Source organism: Ctenopharyngodon idella, chromosome 16 (genome assembly GCF_019924925.1).
Source record: "Ctenopharyngodon idella isolate HZGC_01 chromosome 16, HZGC01, whole genome shotgun sequence".
NCBI classification, from domain to species: Eukaryota; Metazoa; Chordata; class Actinopteri; order Cypriniformes; family Xenocyprididae; genus Ctenopharyngodon; species Ctenopharyngodon idella.
Window position 1 is genome coordinate 23,670,940 of NC_067235.1, and position 21,103 is coordinate 23,692,042.

The 21,103-nt window shown below is 34.9% G+C and overlaps 2 protein-coding genes across 3 annotated transcripts; both read right to left on the reverse strand.

Annotated features, from left to right (window-relative positions):
- Positions 1-8: 8 nt before the first annotated feature.
- zgc:171704 (Ras-related and estrogen-regulated growth inhibitor-like protein) lies at positions 9-3,922 on the reverse strand. The gene is made up of 4 exons (XM_051864428.1): positions 2,748-3,922; positions 2,585-2,638; positions 2,408-2,484; positions 9-1,464 (listed from the first exon to the last, which is right to left on the reverse strand). Exons 1-4 carry the CDS (start codon positions 2,860-2,862, stop codon positions 1,054-1,056), a joined length of 657 nt encoding a protein of 218 aa, XP_051720388.1. The 5' UTR covers positions 2,863-3,922; the 3' UTR covers positions 9-1,053.
- A 243-nt stretch (positions 3,923-4,165) lies between these two features.
- On the reverse strand, positions 4,166-20,819 carry trim33l (tripartite motif containing 33, like). 2 transcript variants are annotated; one of them, XM_051864415.1, is made up of 17 exons: positions 18,116-18,683; positions 17,069-17,160; positions 16,617-16,755; positions 16,409-16,526; positions 16,085-16,201; positions 12,877-12,991; positions 11,764-11,907; positions 11,429-11,540; positions 9,662-11,331; positions 9,492-9,567; positions 8,028-8,061; positions 7,239-7,368; positions 6,926-7,131; positions 6,657-6,756; positions 6,413-6,481; positions 4,749-4,883; positions 4,166-4,581 (listed from the first exon to the last, which is right to left on the reverse strand). In XM_051864415.1, exons 1-17 carry the CDS (start codon positions 18,300-18,302, stop codon positions 4,306-4,308), a joined length of 3,720 nt encoding a protein of 1,239 aa, XP_051720375.1. In that variant the 5' UTR covers positions 18,303-18,683; the 3' UTR covers positions 4,166-4,305. The 2 variants fall into 2 exon arrangements, with proteins under 2 accessions (XP_051720375.1, XP_051720376.1); XM_051864416.1 differs by lacking the exons at positions 4,166-4,581; positions 4,749-4,883; positions 6,413-6,481; ... (7 more) ...; positions 11,764-11,907; positions 12,877-12,991 and adding an exon at positions 15,315-15,519 and having other exon boundaries at positions 18,116-20,819.
- Positions 20,820-21,103: the final 284 nt, after the last annotated feature.

The following is a 21,103-nucleotide window of genomic DNA, read 5'->3' on the forward strand; positions in this document are numbered from 1 at the left end:
AACAAAGGTAAATGTTTTTCCTTTATTGAAATCGATCGTTGAAATACAAGCAGTATAAACATCTCAAAAAGATCTTTAACTAAAAACAGCATAATTTATACAAAAAGTGAAAGACTCCAGTATATACAGGGCAATGTACAGACACTCTTAATATCTCATTCTTCAGTTGTTAGATTGTTCACACCATGACAAATAATTATAACGATAACTAACAATAACTATATTGGTGTACACACCAAGGGAACATAAAGTTCTGCCACTTTAAATGCTCAAGCTCCTCGGGTGGATTCTCCATGTTTTTATCATTCAAAAAACATTCTGAAAGTGATTCCGATTATATTGTTCGTGTTATCATTATAATTGTGTTGTAGACTCTGCTATTCTCATGGAATTAGAACGATTATTAAAACTGTATAGTTACAACTATCATCCTTGGTGTGAACATACCTTTAATCGAATAACTCAGAAAACAATGTTCCGAAAATTACAATATATACATAAAATATCTATATACATTTTACTATATATAGTCTCCTTCCAATTACCACACTTAATCATTCACATCTAAATGTGAGTGAAGATTCAGAAGAGGACAATGCAGAGAGGATAAAGTCCAACTCTATATTTCAGGCATCTGAGATCCAGAGCTGAAGCTCACTTGAATCGTCTACATCATCTGTTCAAAGCCGAAAGATCATTCTTTGAGAAATGACAAGGACTACAATACATCCGGGCTGTCTCTTGGTTCATATCAATACCCTGTGACCAACTTAAATCAAAGCCACTTATCTTCAGCACTTCTTTTATCGCCTTGCTGTAACAAACTTAATCTACATTTCTTCACCATAAAGCTGGGCTCTGAACTTTTAACATGCTATCATCTTATTCTTTTTCTTTCCACCGTCCATGTACATTAATTTGGCAAAAGTGGCCCTCTTCGGTTCCAAAAACCCATCGGCCGAGGGTCCTCTTCTCAGCTGTTTAGACGCTAGGCTGCCAGGGGCCTCATATCTTCATCATGCTCATCATCTTTCACATCCCCAACTCAGTTCTTTACTCCCATTTCTTTCCAAACACTGCGGACACGCTTCTGACTATGCCCTTGATTCCGACCATCCCCTTTTTTAGTGCTCTGGATTCCTTGATGAGATCCAGTATTTCATGAAAGACCAGAAGCACGCCGTGGTAGGTTTCAGCTGCCGAGATCTCGAAGAAGCCGCAGTCTGCGGAGAGGGCGAACAGTCTGCCCTCCTCGCTCGACACGGCTCTCTGATGCAGCAGGTCTCGCTTGTTCCCTACAATGATGATCGGTGCCGATGCGGACAGCTTCCTAGTCTGGCGGATGAGCTGCACCTGTTGCCGGACCACCTCAAAGCTGGAGCGGTCACAGATGCTGTAGACCAGGATCACGCCGTCTGCCCACTGAAGCTGCTTGTCACTGATGGATTCAGTTGTTTCACAGCTCTGGAAAAGACAGAATTCAAAGATTAAAAATCACATTAACCTCACCTAGAAACCATGATCCAAAAAACCTACATGAATGCATTCAAGTTGTCAAAATGACCCAGATTGGATTTAATGTCTTTCATCAGAGGAAAAAAAAGCCTTCCTGTTTTTAATCGTTATTTTCAGCATAAGTAAATATGATAAAAATGTATAATCATGTCTACTTCCCACATACATATTAAGTATTAGAAAATAAAATGTGATACGATTATTATTCCCAATATATTTTACTAATTTTTATACTTTTCCTTCATTCTCCAATTTACGGGTACAGTTTTAATGGTTGATAAAATGAATTTTAAGCATTTAAGCATACTTTAGCTAAAAAAAAAAAATAATTTCAGATATAAGATATATTCATCAGATTATATTCATATTCAGATTATAATTTCAAATTTCTATATTTATGTATTAAATTGTTTTATATAATTATTTTTAATGATATTAACATATTATATTTTAATATGATAATTATCATAAAGAGCCCACCACACAAATTAAGTTTATTTTCCAAACACAAACTATGAAATTGACAGTCACAAAGCATATTTTTGTTTTATTTTTTTTCAATTTTCATGGTGAAAACCATACTTATAAACTATATAATATACTATATAAATATAAGATATAGAAACTAAGAAAGACCTATTTAAAAAAAAAAATTAAAAAATAAAATAACACTAAAATTAAAACTGGGCTAATTTCTCAATTTTTTAATTCTTAATCTTTCTAAATCTTATCAACAGAATAAAACAATTTTGCCACATATATTTTTTTTGGACTAAACTGGGGTGAGTCAAGGAATTATATTTTATTATTGACATATTTGATAATATTAAAAACACACAATTTGACCCCTTTATGCATTCAACACAAATCTCAAACAAAATACACATCATACCTGTGGATACAGAGAGTCCCAAATATTTAAGGATATCTCTCGCCCATCTGTTTTGTCAGTATGACTGTATATTGATTCTGAAAGAGAGCATAGTGGAATTAAAGACTGCCTATTAATAAACAACATCGCTTATATGTTCATTATGAATGGTATTATAGTAAATCTTCTTTGACTTACCAATATCCCCATATTCTCCGATGAACCTTCTGGTGAGAAATCGCACGGTGAGGGCTGCAAACGAGTAGTTAAAATAAATGATTATTCGCAAGCTTAGCAAAATAGACCACATAAACATGACAGAAATATCTGTATTCAAACAGCCAAGTTCAGTTGTGCTCACCTGACTTCCCAACATTTTCTGCTCCAAGTAGCAGAACATTCGCATCTACTTTGTGCTGATTTCCATCCATCGCTTTGCTGCCCAACTGAGGACTCTGTTTGACCAGAACAACCATTTCATGTATAGGAGTGACCCTTACGAACGTCTTGAGTTTTGTGTGTGAGCTTCGCAAGCTGCTTCAACTATATATATAAAACAGTGGGTGGGGCTTATGGAAGTTGTGTCGATTTTAAACCAATCCGAGAACAGTGCAAACCGCCAAAAATGGGCCTATCAAGTAGCCCCACACTTTGATATGTGTTTTCTCTTTCGCCCAGAATGAACTCAAATACTGGCCTCGAAAATTACCCTAACGAGAGCTATTAATCCTGCTTGTTTTGTTCGCACTCGCACAGCTCAAAACACAATATTTATGACAACATTGTTTCATGACAAAACCAATTGTGTTTCTTACCATTATATCCGAGACCTTTTTTTTTTTTTTTTTTTTATTTATTTATTAAAATTGACCGTTTTAAAATTTGTTATATGATTGTAAAAATATTTTCTTTATTTTGTGCTAATTTTAAAACTACTTTTATGCAGATTTTGCTTACTTGTGTCCCAGAATCTTAAAATATGAAATTGCATGATAAAAAATAATAAAAACTGCATATTAAAATATGATAATCTAAACAAAGAGTGAAATTAAACATCAACAATTTCAATGTGATAATTCAGTATGTTGATATTTCACATTATTGGAGTTGTTGAATTGTTCTGCAGTGTTTGATAGAGGATTGGTCTATCTATGATAATATGATGGACCAAATTACTCAAAATGAAATAATTACATAAATAATAAATTCAATAAAACAACAATTAAATGTACCAGTTTATTCTGAAATAATTCAATAATTATTAAATAATTGAATTAATTAAATAAATAAATGTATCTATTTATTTTGTAAAATTCCATGAAAACACATTTATTGTTTAATATATTTGACAATATCCTTTTACACACACACTATTATTGTGTTTTTCATAATTAAATGTCCTTTTTCAAAAAGCTGTGTTTCATAATAATATGCTGCATTTACGAATGACGCCTATTTGACGAATCATGTATTTCCAAAGCACGATTTTCCATATGATAATGGCTCGAGTGCTTTTAAATTATACCTGGGGGGGTTTTCATAGGCAAAAATCCTAGTAATGACTTTCCTCTGCAAGTTTTACGAATAGACTGGTCATTAATGTCCGTAGCACAAATGGTAAATAGAGCAAAGAAGTTGGAAGTGAAAATAGAGCCAAGTCAATCGACCAAAGGGTCCTCGCGCCCTCTGCTGGTACCACAGCTGCGTAACAACATTGATCTATAATGCTTATAATGTGCAGCCCCCATGTGCAGTGAAAGAATGTGACCTTAAATTAAATAATGTGTTTAATACACTTTAATTTTACTTCAAGGCAAAGGTATATAAACATACTACTACAATAAATAGTGACGCATAGTAATGTGGTTCCCCTTTCACAAACGTAGTTGTGTAGTTTCAAAAGCAATGACTGAGACGGTTCAGTGTTCACCAGCTGTAGTGTTCTCACAGCAATCTTTCTCCTTCCCTTTGTAAGTGCAGGATTTCTTTGCTGCTGTACCACAGTTTTCCATAAAAAACTCTCTCATGCGTTTCAAAGTGTTTCTGTGCTTCTCTCTTTGAGTCTCTGTCTCTGAAGTACTTCTTGGAGCCTCACTGCTGGAGTGTTTCAGGAGAGACGCGTGAAGACTCTTCCCAAAAGATTCATTCAGCTGTTGCTGGAAAGATTCTTGAAGTTTGACAACCAAGTTTTTCCTCTGTATAAATAACCAAAATAGCACAGAACTATTATATAACAATCAATTCAAAGATTAAAAGGTATACATCTGTAGTATTTCAGCTTCTGAAGTTCAAGTTCTGAACTACAAGAAGAAACTTAGTTAAATTACACATGAATGTGATAAGCTGAATGGCAGCGGTTTACCTCAGAGTTCATCATCAAGATGTCAAAAAGAGTCCAAACATCTGACACCAGTTCAGCAGCAGTCCGATAAGGCGGCTTCCTTGTCCCCAGGAGTCGGCCAAGTATTATATCAAATTCAGCTGTTTTTGAGTGATTCTTTAAAAACAGAGCACAGCTCATAAGATCATGTTTCGTCTGGATCTATTAATTTATTCAAAAATATATTCAAACACAATTCTTACATACAAAGACTTTGTATTACTCTACTTGATGAGCAAAAATATATTAAAATAAAAAAATATAAAAAAATATATACATATTGAATACATATTAATTACGTTATTGTAAAGAAAACTAAAATATGTAGTTTGGCATAATCATTTATTACATCTTAAACATTTTTTAAAATGTGGTGCAAACAACAAAATCATATGGTGTGACAAATGTTGAAACATGCAGGAAAAATAAGGAAATGAAAGTCTGAAGACTGACATGACTGTGTGTCACGGTCAGTAAGTCTATTAATATATCATATTAAGTCTCTTCTGCTCACCAAGGCTTGATTTATTTGATCCAAAATACAGCAAAAACAGTAATATTGTGAATTTTCTTCTATTTGAATATATTTTAAAATGCAATTTATTTCTGTGATGGCAAAGCTGAATTTTCAGCATCATTAGTCCAGTCTTCAATATCACATTATCCTTCAGAAATCATTCTAATATGCCAATTTGCTGCTCAATAAACTATTATTATTATTATTATTATCAATGTTGAAAACAGTTGTGTACAATTTTTTTTTAGGATTATTTGATGAATAAAAAGTTCAAAAGAACAGCATTTATCTGAAATAGAAAGCTTTCGTAACACTAACGCTACAAAAGTGACAGTATAGACATTTATAATGTTGCAAAAGCTTTACATTTCAGATAAATGTTGTTCTTTTGAACTTTCTATTCATCAAATAATCGCACAAAACTGTTTTCAACATTGATAATAATAATAAATGTTTCTTGAGCAGCAAATCGGCATCTTAGAAAGATTTCTGAAGGATCATGTGACACTGAAGACTGGAATAATTATGTTGAAGACTCAGCTTTGCCATAATATAATTTTTGCCAAAATTATTCAAATAGAAAACAGTTATTTTAAATTGTAAAAATATTTCACAATATTACTGTTGTTGCTGTATTTTGGATCAAATGAAGCCTTAGTGAGCAGAAGAGACTTCTTTAAAAAAAAAAATCTTATCATCCAAAAACTTTTGACCGGTAGTGTACATAAAATACATTTAACAATTGTGAAAATATTGATTAAGATGTAAACACTCATGTATTTAAGGTGTAACAAAAATATATGTTATTACCTTTTACTTGATAATTACACCACATATTTCATTAAAGTCCTTAAATTTAAACTTTTGTTGAAAATATAAAAGTTTTCAAAACCAACATGAATACAAAAGGTATATTTCTAAAAACTTGCCACATTTGCTTTGAGCTAGATTTTTCCTTGCCTTTATCTTGTACGTTCTTATTTGTCATTAACCATTCACTAAACTGTCTGGAATATCCTTATAATAATATTATTGTAATATTAAGATGTGAAAAGTCCCAAATACTGATGGTGTTCCAGATAATATTAAAAGATGGTTATGCTAAATACTACATGCACTGTGTATTTACCTTGGTGGCGTTGTAGAGCAGGCACCTGTTCTCATCACACAGGAGACCAAGGAGAAGCTTCTCACACTTCTGAACAGAATGGATGACATTAAATCGGTGTGACTTTATATCATTGCAGGACAAGAGATTAGAGTTGTGGCATGACACTCTATGCTAAAGTACAATCCTTTTCCAAAAATTCTTTCTTAAAATTGTTGCTAGTGTAACTATGAGTGTAGATCCATTCAGACTGGTGGTGTCTCACTCTTTGATCTTGTAGACTCAGACTGGACGTCCTCATCTCCTCACTGCCATACACGACTGTCTCATTTACATCCTGACACAGCAAACACACCCAATCCTCACTGCAAGAGAGAAGAAATACAACAAGACTCAAATAGTGGACAGAGAAAACAGTTATTGTTCTTAAATGCACATGCTTATCAAACTCCGAAGTCTTATAAATCATAGCTACTAAAGAATTGCAATTAAATTTAGTGTTATGCAATTCCTGTTAGTTCCTGATGGTCTCACCAAGGTTTTGTGAGGATTGGTGGTATGTGACAATCAGAGTGAAAAGCACATCCACATTTCACACACAGAAGGGCAGCTCCTGCAGACTGACACACTGCACAGAATTGTACGTCAGATGCCGGGGAGCTGTCGCTGCTTTGCAGTATAGAGCAGGAAGAGGCTCTAGATGGCACTGGATCTTCGTGCCATCTCCACACCTGTTTAATCTGAGGAAGAACATGGCACAATTGAGAATAGCTGTGGACTGGAGCTATAATGGCTATAGGCTAACATCTGTCACACAGTAGTCTTTCTAGCTCTACAGAGTCCTTACCTGTCCTCCCTGGGATTCCTGCACCATGATGTGGTCTCTAGAGATATCTGCAGTAAGGTGGAACTCTGGGAGTGGCTGCCCACATGGAGGCAAAGAAATGGGCAGGCGCACCAGAGATACACGTGGAAACCTATCACAGACAGAAACCAGTGGTCATCGATCAAAAAAATAAATAAATGTATACACTACCAATGTTTGAGTGCAGTAAGATTTTTTTAAGGAAATTAACACTTTTATTTAGCAAGGACACATTAAACTGATAAAAAGTAACAGTAAAGACATTTAAATGTTACTAAAATTATATTTCAAATAAATTTGGTTCTTCTGAACAAATATCTTAGTTAGCAACATGATTTCTGAAGGATAAAGTGACTGAAAATTGGAGTAATGGCTGCTGAAAATTCAGCTTTGCCTTTACAGGCATAAATTACATTTAGAAACTATATAGAAAACAGTTCATTTAAATTGTAATAATATTATTTCACATATTTAATCAAATAAATGCAGCTTTGATGAGCATAAGAGACTTCTTTCAAAAACATTAAAAAAATCTTACAGATCCCAAACGTTTGACTGGTAGTGTAAATACTAATAACAATATTATTCATGGTTATTACAAACAAAATCATGTTTGTTGTGAATGTTGCAGAATAAATGTATTGGCATATTAGTTATAACCAAAATGAGGTTAATAATTCCTGCGATGCAGACAGGGTGAAATAGATCACTATAGATCCAACTATGAAGCAGGTCTTCAACCAATATTATATAGATTTATCTTGAGTTCACCTCTTGAATTGTTTCTTGAATTGTTCCACAGACACTAAAAGACAGAAAATATAACAAATACACAAATGAGTGAGGAAAACCAACACTATACACCAGGGATAGGCAATGTCGGTCCTGGCGTGCCACTATCCTGCAGAGTTTAGCTCCAACCCTAATCAAACACACCTGAGCAAGTTAATCAATGTCTTCAGGATTATTAAGGCCCAAGCCACTGGAAGGCAAACCTGCAACCTTTAGCAAAAAAAGCGTAAGGGCTAATGCTAACACTGCTGCTTTTGGCAGTACACAGGGAAGGAGACCAGAGTCTGTTTTTTTTTCTTTTTTTTTTTGAATGGATGTCAATGGAGAAGAGGCTTTACTACACTGAATAAACTTCTTTTGTGAGGAAATAGCTTATTTAATGAATCGACTGCCTGTTCGCTAATCTTCAACATGTTTTATGCTAAACAATACTTTTGTTGGGAACGATATGTACTGTAGATTCTATTTTTACTATGATAAAAAAGGTTATTTTATAAGAGAAGGCAGAGAAGGGAATGTTACTACAGGTAGGACTCATTTACCATAGTATCTAATAATAATATTGAGTAATACTGTATATTGTTTAAAGAAAGTAAAAAAAATAAATACAGATGTTTTCTTTCTTTGGCTTTTAGGTTTTACCAGTTATGATAAGACTTGAATTGTAATGACTATTATAACTGCATATATGCATATGACGCTGATATTATGCATTTTAATGAATAAAAAGAAAATTAATAATTTAATTATAAATATTGTGTTATTTTGTTTGTTGTTTAATGAAATTAAAAAATGAAGTGTTCTTTCTATCGCTGCCAGGTTAGACTTGTATTGTAATGATTTATGACTGCTGTGTGCCTAATGATCATGATATAACACTTTTTAATGAAGGTAAAAAAAATACATATAATTTTAATGAATTAAATATGTATTAAATTACAATTAAGTTTTTAGTGTAATCTTAAAAGCAGTTTCATGTACACTGCAGTGACTAGTAATTTGTAGCTAATAGAGATATTTGCGCTCTTTTTTTCTGCAGTAAAGCACATTCCACAATCAATGCATTCCTACTGTATGTTTACTGGCAATACAACACCAAATATAGAACATTTATTCACAAGACCAACACGCTAATCCACTAGAAACTGATTAACGTAAACTGTAACTGACTGTCATAAAACTTTGAATGGCGGGAACTGACGTCACTGCCATTACACGATAAACTGAGGTGCCTCACATGATCCAAGTTAGCTGTCACCCTTTCTCCAATGTTAAAACCCCAGACCCTCTCATCTCCCCAAAAATAAGCTGTTTTTTTTTGTTCAGGGTTGGAGCTAAACTCTGCAGGACAGCGGCACTCCAGGACTGACATTGCTTATCAGTGCTATACACTATACTTTTTCAAATAAAGATGAAAAAAAAAAAAAAAAAAAAAAAAATCACCTGCAGATTCTTTTTCTTCCTCTTCTTCCTTTCTGTGGTAAAAAACACTTTGGACAGTCTTATCATGTATCTCCCTCTGTTAGGAGAAGAAAACTTTTGAATAAAACAGACCTCTGACATACATCTCTGATATACAATACTATTGTCTTTAAGAACAAACATTCACCAACCTCCCCTGCAAGGTCATCTGATGTGCCACATGGAGTTGAATTCGCTGGAGGTGTGGCGTTCCTATTGTCTGTGGAGCTGACAGGTGTTGTCTCTACAAGCTGACGAAAAGTTGTTGGCAAGCCAACGCTCCAGTGTCTTGGTCTAGAGTCACTCTTGGTGAATGACTGACTGGCTTGAGCTTGTCTTGAACATTTCTCTGTGGTGGTGGAGAGAGGGTCTTGCTGAAGGTTGCATAGGCCAGAGGAGTGGGCAGGATCTGGCGAAGATTCTTTGGGATCTGTCTCTGACACAGTGGAAGAGGGCAAGTTGCTCTCCGAATTATCCGTATCAGTGAAATTTGTGCTGCTCACACCTGCGTCCTGATCACAGACGGAGTCAGCCAAGGCCTTGACTGGAAGGTTAGCACTATTGTAGGCGTTTCTTTTGTTGCCACTAATGGGAGCAGAATGCATTGGGTTTACAGGAAGTGAAGAACCACTAGCTGTGCTTTGGATTGCTTTAAAGGTTGAACTGGTGGTATTCTGTGCACAAGGGTCATGGGAACAATGATTCATCCCACCATTGGAGGGTCCAGCAGAGTGTACATTAGAGATTGCAGTATCATTTGAAGAAAGAGCATTTATGTTAGAAAGAACAGTTATGGGAATATTTTGTTGTGCAGCAAAAGTATGTGCAGGCCCCAGGAAACTGGTTTGTACTGGATAGGTTAGTAAAACTGTTTGGGTGTCAGTTGGCATGTTTGAAACTGGCTGGGTTAGTACGGGTGTTTGGTTGTTGGCTTGCATTGGATGAGTTAGTACAAGTGTTTGGTTGTTGGCTGGTATTGAATGAGTTAGTACAGATGTTTGGTTGTAGGCTGGTATTGGATGAGTTAGTACTGTTGTTTGGTTATTGGCTGGTATTGGATGAGTTAGTACTGTTGTGTGGTTGTTGGCTGGTATTGGATAAGTCAGTAGGGGTATCTGGTTGTTGGCTGGTATTGGATGAGTTTGTACTATTGTTTGGTAGTTGGCTGGTATTGGATGAGTTAGTACAGGTGTTTGGTTGTTGGCAGGTATTGGATGAGTTAGTTTAGGTGTTTGGTTGTTAACTGGCATTGGGTGGGTGATGGGAGGGTAATAGCGTAAGGTCGAGGCCGTCCTATGCTTGGAGATATCGTCTATTTGAGACGCTGTGTGTGGAAGACGAGGCTGAAAATTAACAGATGGATGAGGATTTATTTGAGTTTTGTGAGCAGAGTTAGGAAAATATAGGACACGTTGTGATGAGGGAGTGTAAGCATGCTTGGATTGCCCAGGATTGGAAGAAAATGAGGAAGAAAATGAATTCTGAAGTTCTGAAGAGGGAAGTTTAGATTGATTTAGTTGGAATGAGGGTTGTGTGGCCTGGTTAGGCTGAGATGGCTTGCTGGGCTGAGATGGATGAGGCAAACTCTTAAGGGCCTGGTTCATTTGTACAGTCTGAGAGGAAGCACATGAACGCAGTGCAGTGCCGTTAGCAACACATTTACCCTGAACCTGTGTATCAACACTTGATGAGGCCGGTACAGGATGAACATCCGTGGGAGTTACTACAGAACTTGAGCTTTCCACAGACACAGACTTTGACTGAGCGGAACCAGTTCTCAGAGAAGTAAAAGGAACAGGAGTCTTTCTAATCTTTAAAAATCCTGGGTAGAAAGAAAGGAGAAGGTGTTAAATTAATGGATTTTTACAAAATGTAAATGCTTTTATTTAGTAAAAAAAAAAGTGGAAGGTTTTATGTACCAAATTTGACCATTTGCTGACAGAGATCGTTCTGAATCTGAACATGCAGTTTAATCATGGTCTCAGGAGTGCGTGTCTCCTGGGAAAGCAGCTTTTTCACCTGGGTCTCAATCTGAGTTAGAGACACAAAATTTAGCAAGGTGATCTGCACTCAGAATCTGAATGTCAGTCACTTTTGGTCACAAATATGACATATAGTCATATGGTGATGTCACATAAATATGATGAATATACAATATAAATAAATCTAAGGGGGAGAGTCTTGAACATAATAAGTATAAAGTTTTAGATATCTTACAATATTTAAGGAATAAGCATGAAACAGAAAGGCTTACTCTTTTTGTGTGGACCAGGAGGCAATGGCCCTCAGTGTTTAGGATCTTGTCAATAAAAGCTACTATGTAGTCTTGAAAGCCTTCCAGCCTGTTCAGAGATGTCTTCCGCTCCAACAAACATCTCCCCTCCTCTGCATACAGGGCCTTAAAATCAAACATGCAAAAAGAAGTAAGGGTTACAGATTTGAGGTTCCTGAACAGGAGCTGATAAGAAGCAAGTCCCACAAAAGAAAAAGGACACCATTCTGCTGGGAAAGTAAGGCTTCTTTTTGCTGAGTGCTTTCTGTTAATAATAAGGTACGTGGGCGTTTCTCAGGAAGAGAAAGAACTTTTCTTGGCTTTCTCAGATAAATGTGCTTTTCCAAAATACAGAAAAGAATATCAGGTTTTATTTTAATACCAACAAACAGCCTCTATTGTAGCTCAGAATCTTTTAGACAGAAAGAGTGAAATAGTGAAGAACAATCATTCATTTAAACAAACAAATCAATCATTTAAATCATTCATGATCAGTGTTTATGATGTGATGGAAATTCTTTGATTGAGAGTATAGTGAAAATGGTTTTAAGGAAGATGGAAATTATGATTCTTTTATTAGTTATTAGATTCTTAAAAGTTACATGCTTACATTGAAATGTGAAATGCTGAAATGTGCAAGTTCTAGGAAGGTTAAAAGTGCATCTAACAACAGCCGTAGAAGGAAATGGAACAAATCTATGCTATAACTAAATCTGTTTTATGATTAATTAGTCTAGACTTTTGTAAGTGACTAACAGTGGAAAAAATAATTTACCTAGCGTAATCAAATCAGAGAAAACCCTGTAGTTCATGTTATTTTTATATGTTCTGCAAAGTATAAATGTGTGTGCATTTTCTGTTTAATGAACGGGCTTGAACACTGATTGATTCTGAAAGTGAACAAATTAACAATCTGAATAGATTACCAGTTATTATAAATACTGAAGCTATATGCTGTAATGATGAACATAGAAAAGACATTTTGAAATTTTGGTGAAACATGCCAAATATTCATTATCTACCTTTCTAGGGAAAAATTAAAATCATGAACAGCATGTTTCAGTAAATGAGCATTAGTGAGTACTAAATTCTTACCTCTATCTCCTTTAAGATCTGCGTAGCTTTCAGTACCAGAGCCTGATAAAGGGAGAAGACCACCTGTCTCAACATCTTTTTTGCAGCCACTTTTAGATTCTCAATGTCCTGTAACCTAACAAAGATTAAAATATTCTCAATAGCACAATCATACACAGACAAGAAGTTAATAAAACAGGAAATGTCTATAAAGCAAAACCATCATAATATAACTTTGGATGTGATCATGTGTGCTACAAACTAGTGCTATTCCATTAAGATTAGATGTCTATAAACTTCATGACATATTTTCCTTCTTTGTGGATGCTTTCCTTTCGTAATGGAAAAGCTGGCTCATAACAGCAACTGGTATGTGTGTTTATCTGACAAGTGACTGAAAATCTGGCTTTTACTGATTTATAAGCATATGCTGTGTGTTCCTCTACCCACTCTTGTCAGAGCAGAGGTTTTTCTTTACTTTATAGCATTTGTGGAAAATATATTAATTTACTGATCATAATAACAAAGTTCCTTGATTACTAATTGTTTTAACATATACATGTATGTTTTTACACTTGCATATTATATATATATATATAGTATACACTTGCTTTTTACCACTGAGTGGCCTGACTGTATTTTATAGGTGAATTTCCACCATGTCTCTCAAAAACAGCTTTAATGAGTGTTAAGTAATTTTTGTGGAATACTATCCTTTCAGTAATGTTTCTAGTGACTATATGTTGCCAGGATGTAAAGTGATTTGTTCCATTCATTGTTGGGTCTGCTTTGATCTGCCATTAACACCTCTCCTGGTTCTCACACTCTCTTTTTTTCTGTCGCTCTTTACCACTGTCCTTTTGAATAAAAGGCCCCGTTTACACCTGGTATCTCAAGTGTACCAGTTAAACATTGTCAGGCTAGACAGACCGGCATTTACATCTGGTACAAACAACTCAAATGTGTCTCTTATTGTTATTGCATTTCAAGGGCAAGGTCTCACTACATAGATTGGATCACTTACAAAACCTTTTTGTTTTTTTGCCAATTTTTGGGCTTTTTTTTGGTTTAACATTTTTAATTTAAACGCTGTTTAAAATTGTATTTAGCATTGCCCAGTTCTGATCAGATTACTGAAAATGGATACTGATACCAGGTGTAAGTGGAGTCTTTTTTACTTTAAAGGAACTTCAAATTAATAAAAGATTTCTTTAAAAAGTTAGTAAATGATTTTGATGCATTATAAATTGACTTTATTGTACTTCGCTTTGGAGATAAGATGTCACTTTATGTTTAGTTTATGATAGGCACAGACTTTTTTAGTTTCAGACTATGAATCAATCCAGTCTGTGGATATCACAAATGTTATATTCTGAGCCAGTTTTAGAGTGCATATTGTTGTCATGCATCTCCTAGCAATGAGGAGTATGTTTCTGCAAGAGTTTGTTGTCTTCGGAACGACTTAAAAAAAATCAGAATGTGATCTTTAAGGCCAATTCGTACTATACTGACAGAGAGTTAAGTCAGTATAGTATATAAGTGTATATTAGAGTATATAAGTTACTCTAAAAAAGTAATTCATTACTAGTTACTAATTACATCTTTTAATAGTGTAATTAGATACTGTACAAACCTCGACGAGTTAATAAATGATACAAGGATAGACATGAAATGGCACTTTTAATTCTTTCAAATAAATAATATAAAACTACATAAATTATTCTGGTCATACTTTAGATTAGGATACAATTCTCACTATTAACTAACTATTAACTATGGCTTTTGCCTCAATAAACTCCTAATCACTGCTTATTAATACTTAGTAAAGTAGTTGTTAAGTTTAAGTATTGGGTAGGAATTGGGTAGGATTAAGGATGTAGAATAAGGTCTTGCAGAATAAGGTATTAATATGTGCTTTAAGTACTAATAAAGAGCCAATATTCCATTAATATTCATGCTAATAACCAACTAGTTAATAGTGATAATTGGATCTTAAACTAAAATGTTATCATTATTCTTATTAACTCAATTATTTAAAGTGAGAAGGATACATAAAAACATGCATTTTAACATTAGACTTTAAATTTTGATGTTAAATCCACTGTGGATTTAACATTTGTATTATATATAATTGTTCTACAGTCTATACACAGTATTTAGTTCAATTACATCAGAAGTGACTGTAATTAAATTACAGAAAAAAATAAGAGTAATCCCTTACTTTACTTTTTCAAGGGAAAAGTAATTAAATTACAGTAACTAATTACTTAGTAACTAGTTACACCCAAGACTGCCAGAGACCAACCAAAAAGCAACGAAATTACCACATTCAAGGTCCAGAAAAGTAGTAAAAACATCGTTAAAATAGTCAACGTGAATACAGTGGTTCAACCTTAATGTTAAGAAGCGACAAGAATACTTTTTGTGCGCAAAAACAAAACAAAAATAACGACTTTATTCAACAATTTTTTTCTCTACCCTGTCAGTCTCATACGCACTAGACGCAGTGCAGCGCTTCCGTGTTTACGTCCGTACGCCGACTCAGTAATGACGACGCGGTTCACATGAGCACCACGAGGCATGCGTGTGATGCTGACGCAGGAGCAGGCCAACACTGAGCCAGCATTCTGACGTAGAACCTGGAAGCGCTGCAACGTAAATAGCCTAGAAGAATGACAGGGGAGAGACAAATTTGTTGAATAAAGTCGTTATTTTTGTTTTTGAGCACAAAAAGTATTCTCGTCGCTTCATAACATTAAAGGTTGAATCACTGTAGTCACGTTGACTATTTTAACAATGTTTTTACTACTTTTCTGGACCTTGAATGAGGTAATTTCGTTGGAGGATAAAAAAACTCTTGGATTTCATCAAAAATATCTTAATTTGTGTTCCGAAGATGAACAAAGGTCTTACGGATGTGGAACGACATGAGGGCGAGTAATTAATGATGGAATTTTCATTTTTGGGTGAACTAACCCTTTAAACTCTGTTTTTAAAAGTAGTGTAGAGTATTCCAGCCATTAATGTGATAGTTCATCCTAAAATGAAAATTCGGAACTTATTTATTTAACTTCATGTCATTCCAAAAATGTATGATTTTCATTTTTGGGTAAACTATCCCTTTAAGAAATATGATTGAGACAAGGATGTGACCATAGAGCAAGACTAAGTAAGTCTTAAGTAAGTTTGACATGATAAGATGTCAGCTCCCATGGCCCTATTCAGTTACCTTGCCTCTAGGAGCAGCAGGCTACTGCTGATCATCTCTTTCTGATGTCTGATGGAGTCCAACAAACTCTGTAGTTGCTGTCTCTGAGATCCCACAGCTTCCTCCTGTTGCACAAAACTGACATATGGATGGACATGTAAAAACAGGAATGGAACAGGAATACCAAAATATGTGTCAAAGAATTTATATATATATATATATATATAAAACAAAGGTTTACAAGAAAATAAATGGGAATCAATTACTTAAAATGCAAAAAACATCCATATTGTGATCTTTTAATCTTCACATGCACTGATCTGAGAAGGTTGATTTGGATTATACCTGTGGCCTCTATGAGTGATCAGCTGACAGTCTTTACAGGTGAGCTCTTCACAAACAAGACAGAAGAACCTCAAGCTCTCCTGAGTGTGTGAAGGACAGCGTCTTCTCTGTATCCAACCTGAACAAAAGAAACAACAGAACAGATCTGAAAATGCACAGAAGTTTATAGCAGTGTTAGTCTTAAGCACGCATGGAAAGTAAATCTAACCTGTGGGTGGTTTTTTTGGTGTGACTTCATGGTCACGGGTCACTTTTACCCTACGATGGGCAGACATACAGTCCAAACACAGGGCCTCCTCACACTGGACACACCATCCACTAACCTCACTCTCTTCACACCCAGCACACTGCAAAGATTGATTCAAAATTTTGGATTAAGATTTACAATGGAAGACAGAGAGGAAATGCCTCCTTTATGTCAGTGCTGGAATTCTTTGTGCCAATTAAGGCCCTTCACAACAAGGATGATATCTATAAAGTCTTAATAATTGTTCTATTTCTAAAAGAATAGGGAAGTCCAGTCCACACCACATATATAACGATAAAGACACAGAGAGATGATATTGTTGCAATCACTTTCAGAACGATTTTTTCCCCACCTGATGAATGTACCATTTTATTCATAATCATAACTTTTTTTCATAATATACGCACTCTTACCTTGGGGGCCTTGTTATTATTAGAGTCGTCTTCAAAAATGGCACATTCTGTGACCTCAGACAAACAAAAGGTCTGAGCACATAATGGACAATCTAGACAGAGAAAGAAATAAAAGCCTCAGATGTGTTTAGCAAGCCATGACAACATCACAAAAATTTGTTTATATTAGAGTAGAATAATTTATTAGAAAAAGCAGAGAGGATACACATCAGAACTGGAAATATCCTTACACCTCGTTTGCTTGACACTGACAGACACACAACATACACACAAAATTGAGCTGATTTCACATTTTATTTAAAAATACAATGATTAATGTTGCTAAAAAAACGAGATATTTTTAGCAACATTTCACATTTGGTGTGATGTCATAAAGAGAAAGGGTTAAACATTTTAATGGATTTATAGAACTAATAAAATAATCTCAATTTGTAAAATTCTGCTTTGTTCAACTTATTCATGGGTTTCCAAACTGGTTTCGCTTGATAGAAATAGAGAATATTATGGGAATTTTCACTAATGTCAAACTAATGTCAAATATACTAACTTAACCCCAGTGCCCTACTGCGTAACTGTTATCTTGTCGAACTTCCTGTATCGATAAAGGAAATGCGTCAGTTACTTCCTCAAACGATTTCAGTGGATTTTTAGATCAGAATAATTACTGTGTTCATAAAATGATAAAATTTTCACAAATATACTGTTATTTAAAACAGGTTATGTAAAATGTTTGTTTATTATTTCGATAACACAAACCTTATATCGGGGGTAACGTTAGTTGTAACTGTTTATCTGACCCCCAGTGGAGAACACCATATAGACGTATTTGTTTCTGGATAACACGACCTGGCCAAAACCCAAGTATTTAACTTTGAGACTCCTTATGTAAATAATCGTCAGACCTACATAGTCATTTAAACCTAACTTTACGCGACAGTTTGAGCCTGCAGTTCAACGCGAATTTAAAAAGGTCACGTGCAGAGTTGGACTTTACCGAGCGCCCCAATAAAATCAATCAAACTGTGACCACTACAAGCGACTTCTTACCTTGTGTGGCTCCATCTGTGCAGATCTTCGTAAGGCAAGTATTACAAACTGTATGCAGGCAGGGCAGAAGTCTGGGGTCTGCAGAAGAGTTTAGGTGCAGTTTGCAAATAGCGCAGGATCCGCAAACCGTTTTTTCTAAATCCAAATGGGGCGACGCTTGACGCCCTGTTTGGTCAGGGGTAAACATCTGTTGCTTGAGAATTAGTAATGTAAAAAGACGTGTAACCGCATACGAAATATATCGCTTTACGGAAAACTCGACACGTTGCGCTTGTTATTGTGATAGTGGGTCAGTTGAATATACCGTTCCTGAAACTTTTCTGTTCCTTGGGGCGGGGTTTCGTGGAATATTCATCAGTTCCCCTATAGTGGGCGTGTCCTTCTAGCAAAACAAAAGCGGATGGAACACGTTCTTTTTTTTTTTCTTTTTTTTTGAACATTTCCATGTGTTTTCAATGTGTGCATACATGTAAGTAAAGGAAACGCTTTACACGTCAGCTTGCAAGTCAAAATATTTGTGGCGTTATGAATAGACAAACGCTGTAGTTGTAGCCTACCAGTTTATTGATGGCATCTCATAGCACATGCATGAAAAGAAAAAAAAAAGTATGTTAAAGGTTTGTGCATTTGTCTTAAACCAAACAACACTACTATACACTGTATATTCTAACCAACCCATTAAAATTTTGATCTAAAGGAACTTGCGCTAACATTTTCAGCTCCACAGCTTTTAATTTGTCAGAAGGACACATCCACCCAGTGCAACAGAAAACATTAGGAATCCCATACATTTGTAACCTTGCAGTACACAGAGTGGAACTTAGTTGATATATGTGTTGGCAGAACTGGATTTCCATGAAGGGTTTCTGGGGAGGATTGTAGGAACTAGTATGCCAGACTTAACTGATTCTTAAATACATGTTTAATACATAAAGAGAACATATGGGAAGTTGACAAATAATTGAAGAGATGCTGAAGTGTTTTGGTGGAAAAGATGATAATAGTAACCAAACTAGGTTCCTAGTTAACAAAAGTGCCTTTTCATTATTTATTAAAGAATTCAATGAACTGATTTCATCCTTTGTAATCTGTATGGTTAAAAGCATGAATTAAATTCAATTAAATTACAAAGTGAAAAACAAAAGTGAAAGCAGAACTGGTTTTCATATTGTATTTATTTCAAGGAACTAAACTACCATTGTATTTCACTCAGTTCTCGTATGCTTAAAACCACAGGGCCCTTCTATATAATATTTATGCAGTAGCAACAGTTCAGAGTGTAATGTAGTGCTAAATAGAGGTGACGTTTCAAATCAGTGGTTAAATACTGATATAAATGGATCTTAGAAATGGATGAGGAGCAAAAGGCAAGTGAGGCAAAGTGTACCAAATATAAAGGACTATGTAAGGGACTGTCTGTCTCTTGGCATACAGGTGACACAAACTGCAAACCATCATTAGATGCATCAGCAAATGGATGTCGTGCATTTGTGGTTAGCGCTACTTGCTCTAACTGAGACGTCTTAGAGGTGTGAATTCACAGAAGTGAAGCTGTTATTTTGTCTGTTTTAGCAACTTTCAGGTCAACTATTATTATTATTTTTTTTTAAATGTCTATTTTTGTTTTATGTTTAACTTAACCCCTCATGTTGTGTTTAAATTATTTTTTTTATGATGCACATATATTAATAATAATAATAATTTTGAAATTAATTAACATTTTTTAAATTCTATAAATCATAATTTGTGTTTGAGGTCAATTTGATCCCAGCAATCCAATGCATTTATTTATTGTCATGTATTTCCTGTTTGTGCTCCTTGTGCTTTTGTTTTGTAGTCTTTTAGTTTGTAGTTTTCCTTGACCTTGATTGGTTCCACCTATGTCTTGTTATCCCTCTGTATATATAAGCCATACATTGCATCAGAAATCACATACTATAAAATAAGTAGGCTACTACATTTGGCTTGAAACTTGCTTCCCAACTGTTAAAAAAGTATGTTCTATGTAGTATGAATTTGTGTAGTATGAATTAAATTCGGATGTAGGCCTACTACATCCACCATATTGTCACTGTAATGTTTATGTTTTAGAACCAAATATCATAGTATCGTCAAGTCATTTATTTTTTTATTTTTTGTAATTGTGTCTTTGAACGATTGTAATTGTAATCCCGGTTAGAAATTCGATTAATTGTGCAGCCCTAACCACAGGCTTTATTTTACTCATACATTGAAAAACCCCATTATAAAAAACCCATAGGAAAATCTCGAAGGAACTAGCTGTGAATTAGTCTTCTGGGTTCTGATGTCATACCTGCTGCACCACTCTATTAAATCTCAGATTCAGACAGTGATTCATCTCTTAAAAATCGTTAAAATATTGGTGTCTTCATTGTGAGCGAAGAGACTGTAGTGTACACCATGGGTTTTTTAAAAAGCTTAAAGGTGGTGTGAAATGGAAGTTGCGATCGTTTTTTCTTCCCTATTGTGACAAATGTACGAATAAGAAAAAATGTAGGGAAGGACTTCATTTTGTTCATTGGGAATTGATTTGTTTGTTGTGGTTTGCTGTTGCTGGGATCTCATACTTGTTAAGTGACAGGTTGTCCTGCCCTCAGGCCATTAAACACATCAGAGAAGAGACACAAGTGGGAGGGGAAGTTAATTTGATTAAAGATGATGAGGGCACATGAATTAAAAAAAAAAAAATGATGTGCAGATAAATCATTTATAATAAACACTGCAATATTCCATAAAAAAAACAATGTCCATTTTGATTTCATTGTGATTTTATATGTGTGATATAAATATATATAGTGTTTACAAGCGGCTGATGAAATGGTATTCTCATTTGAAACGAGTAGAGTTGCTTACGTCATGACTTAAGCAAATTATTATTAAAAATATATCTGCATTTGGATCCTCTCTTCCATGTTGTCTGAGTTCACCCCAGCATTAATTTGAGAATCCAAACAAGTGATGTAGAAT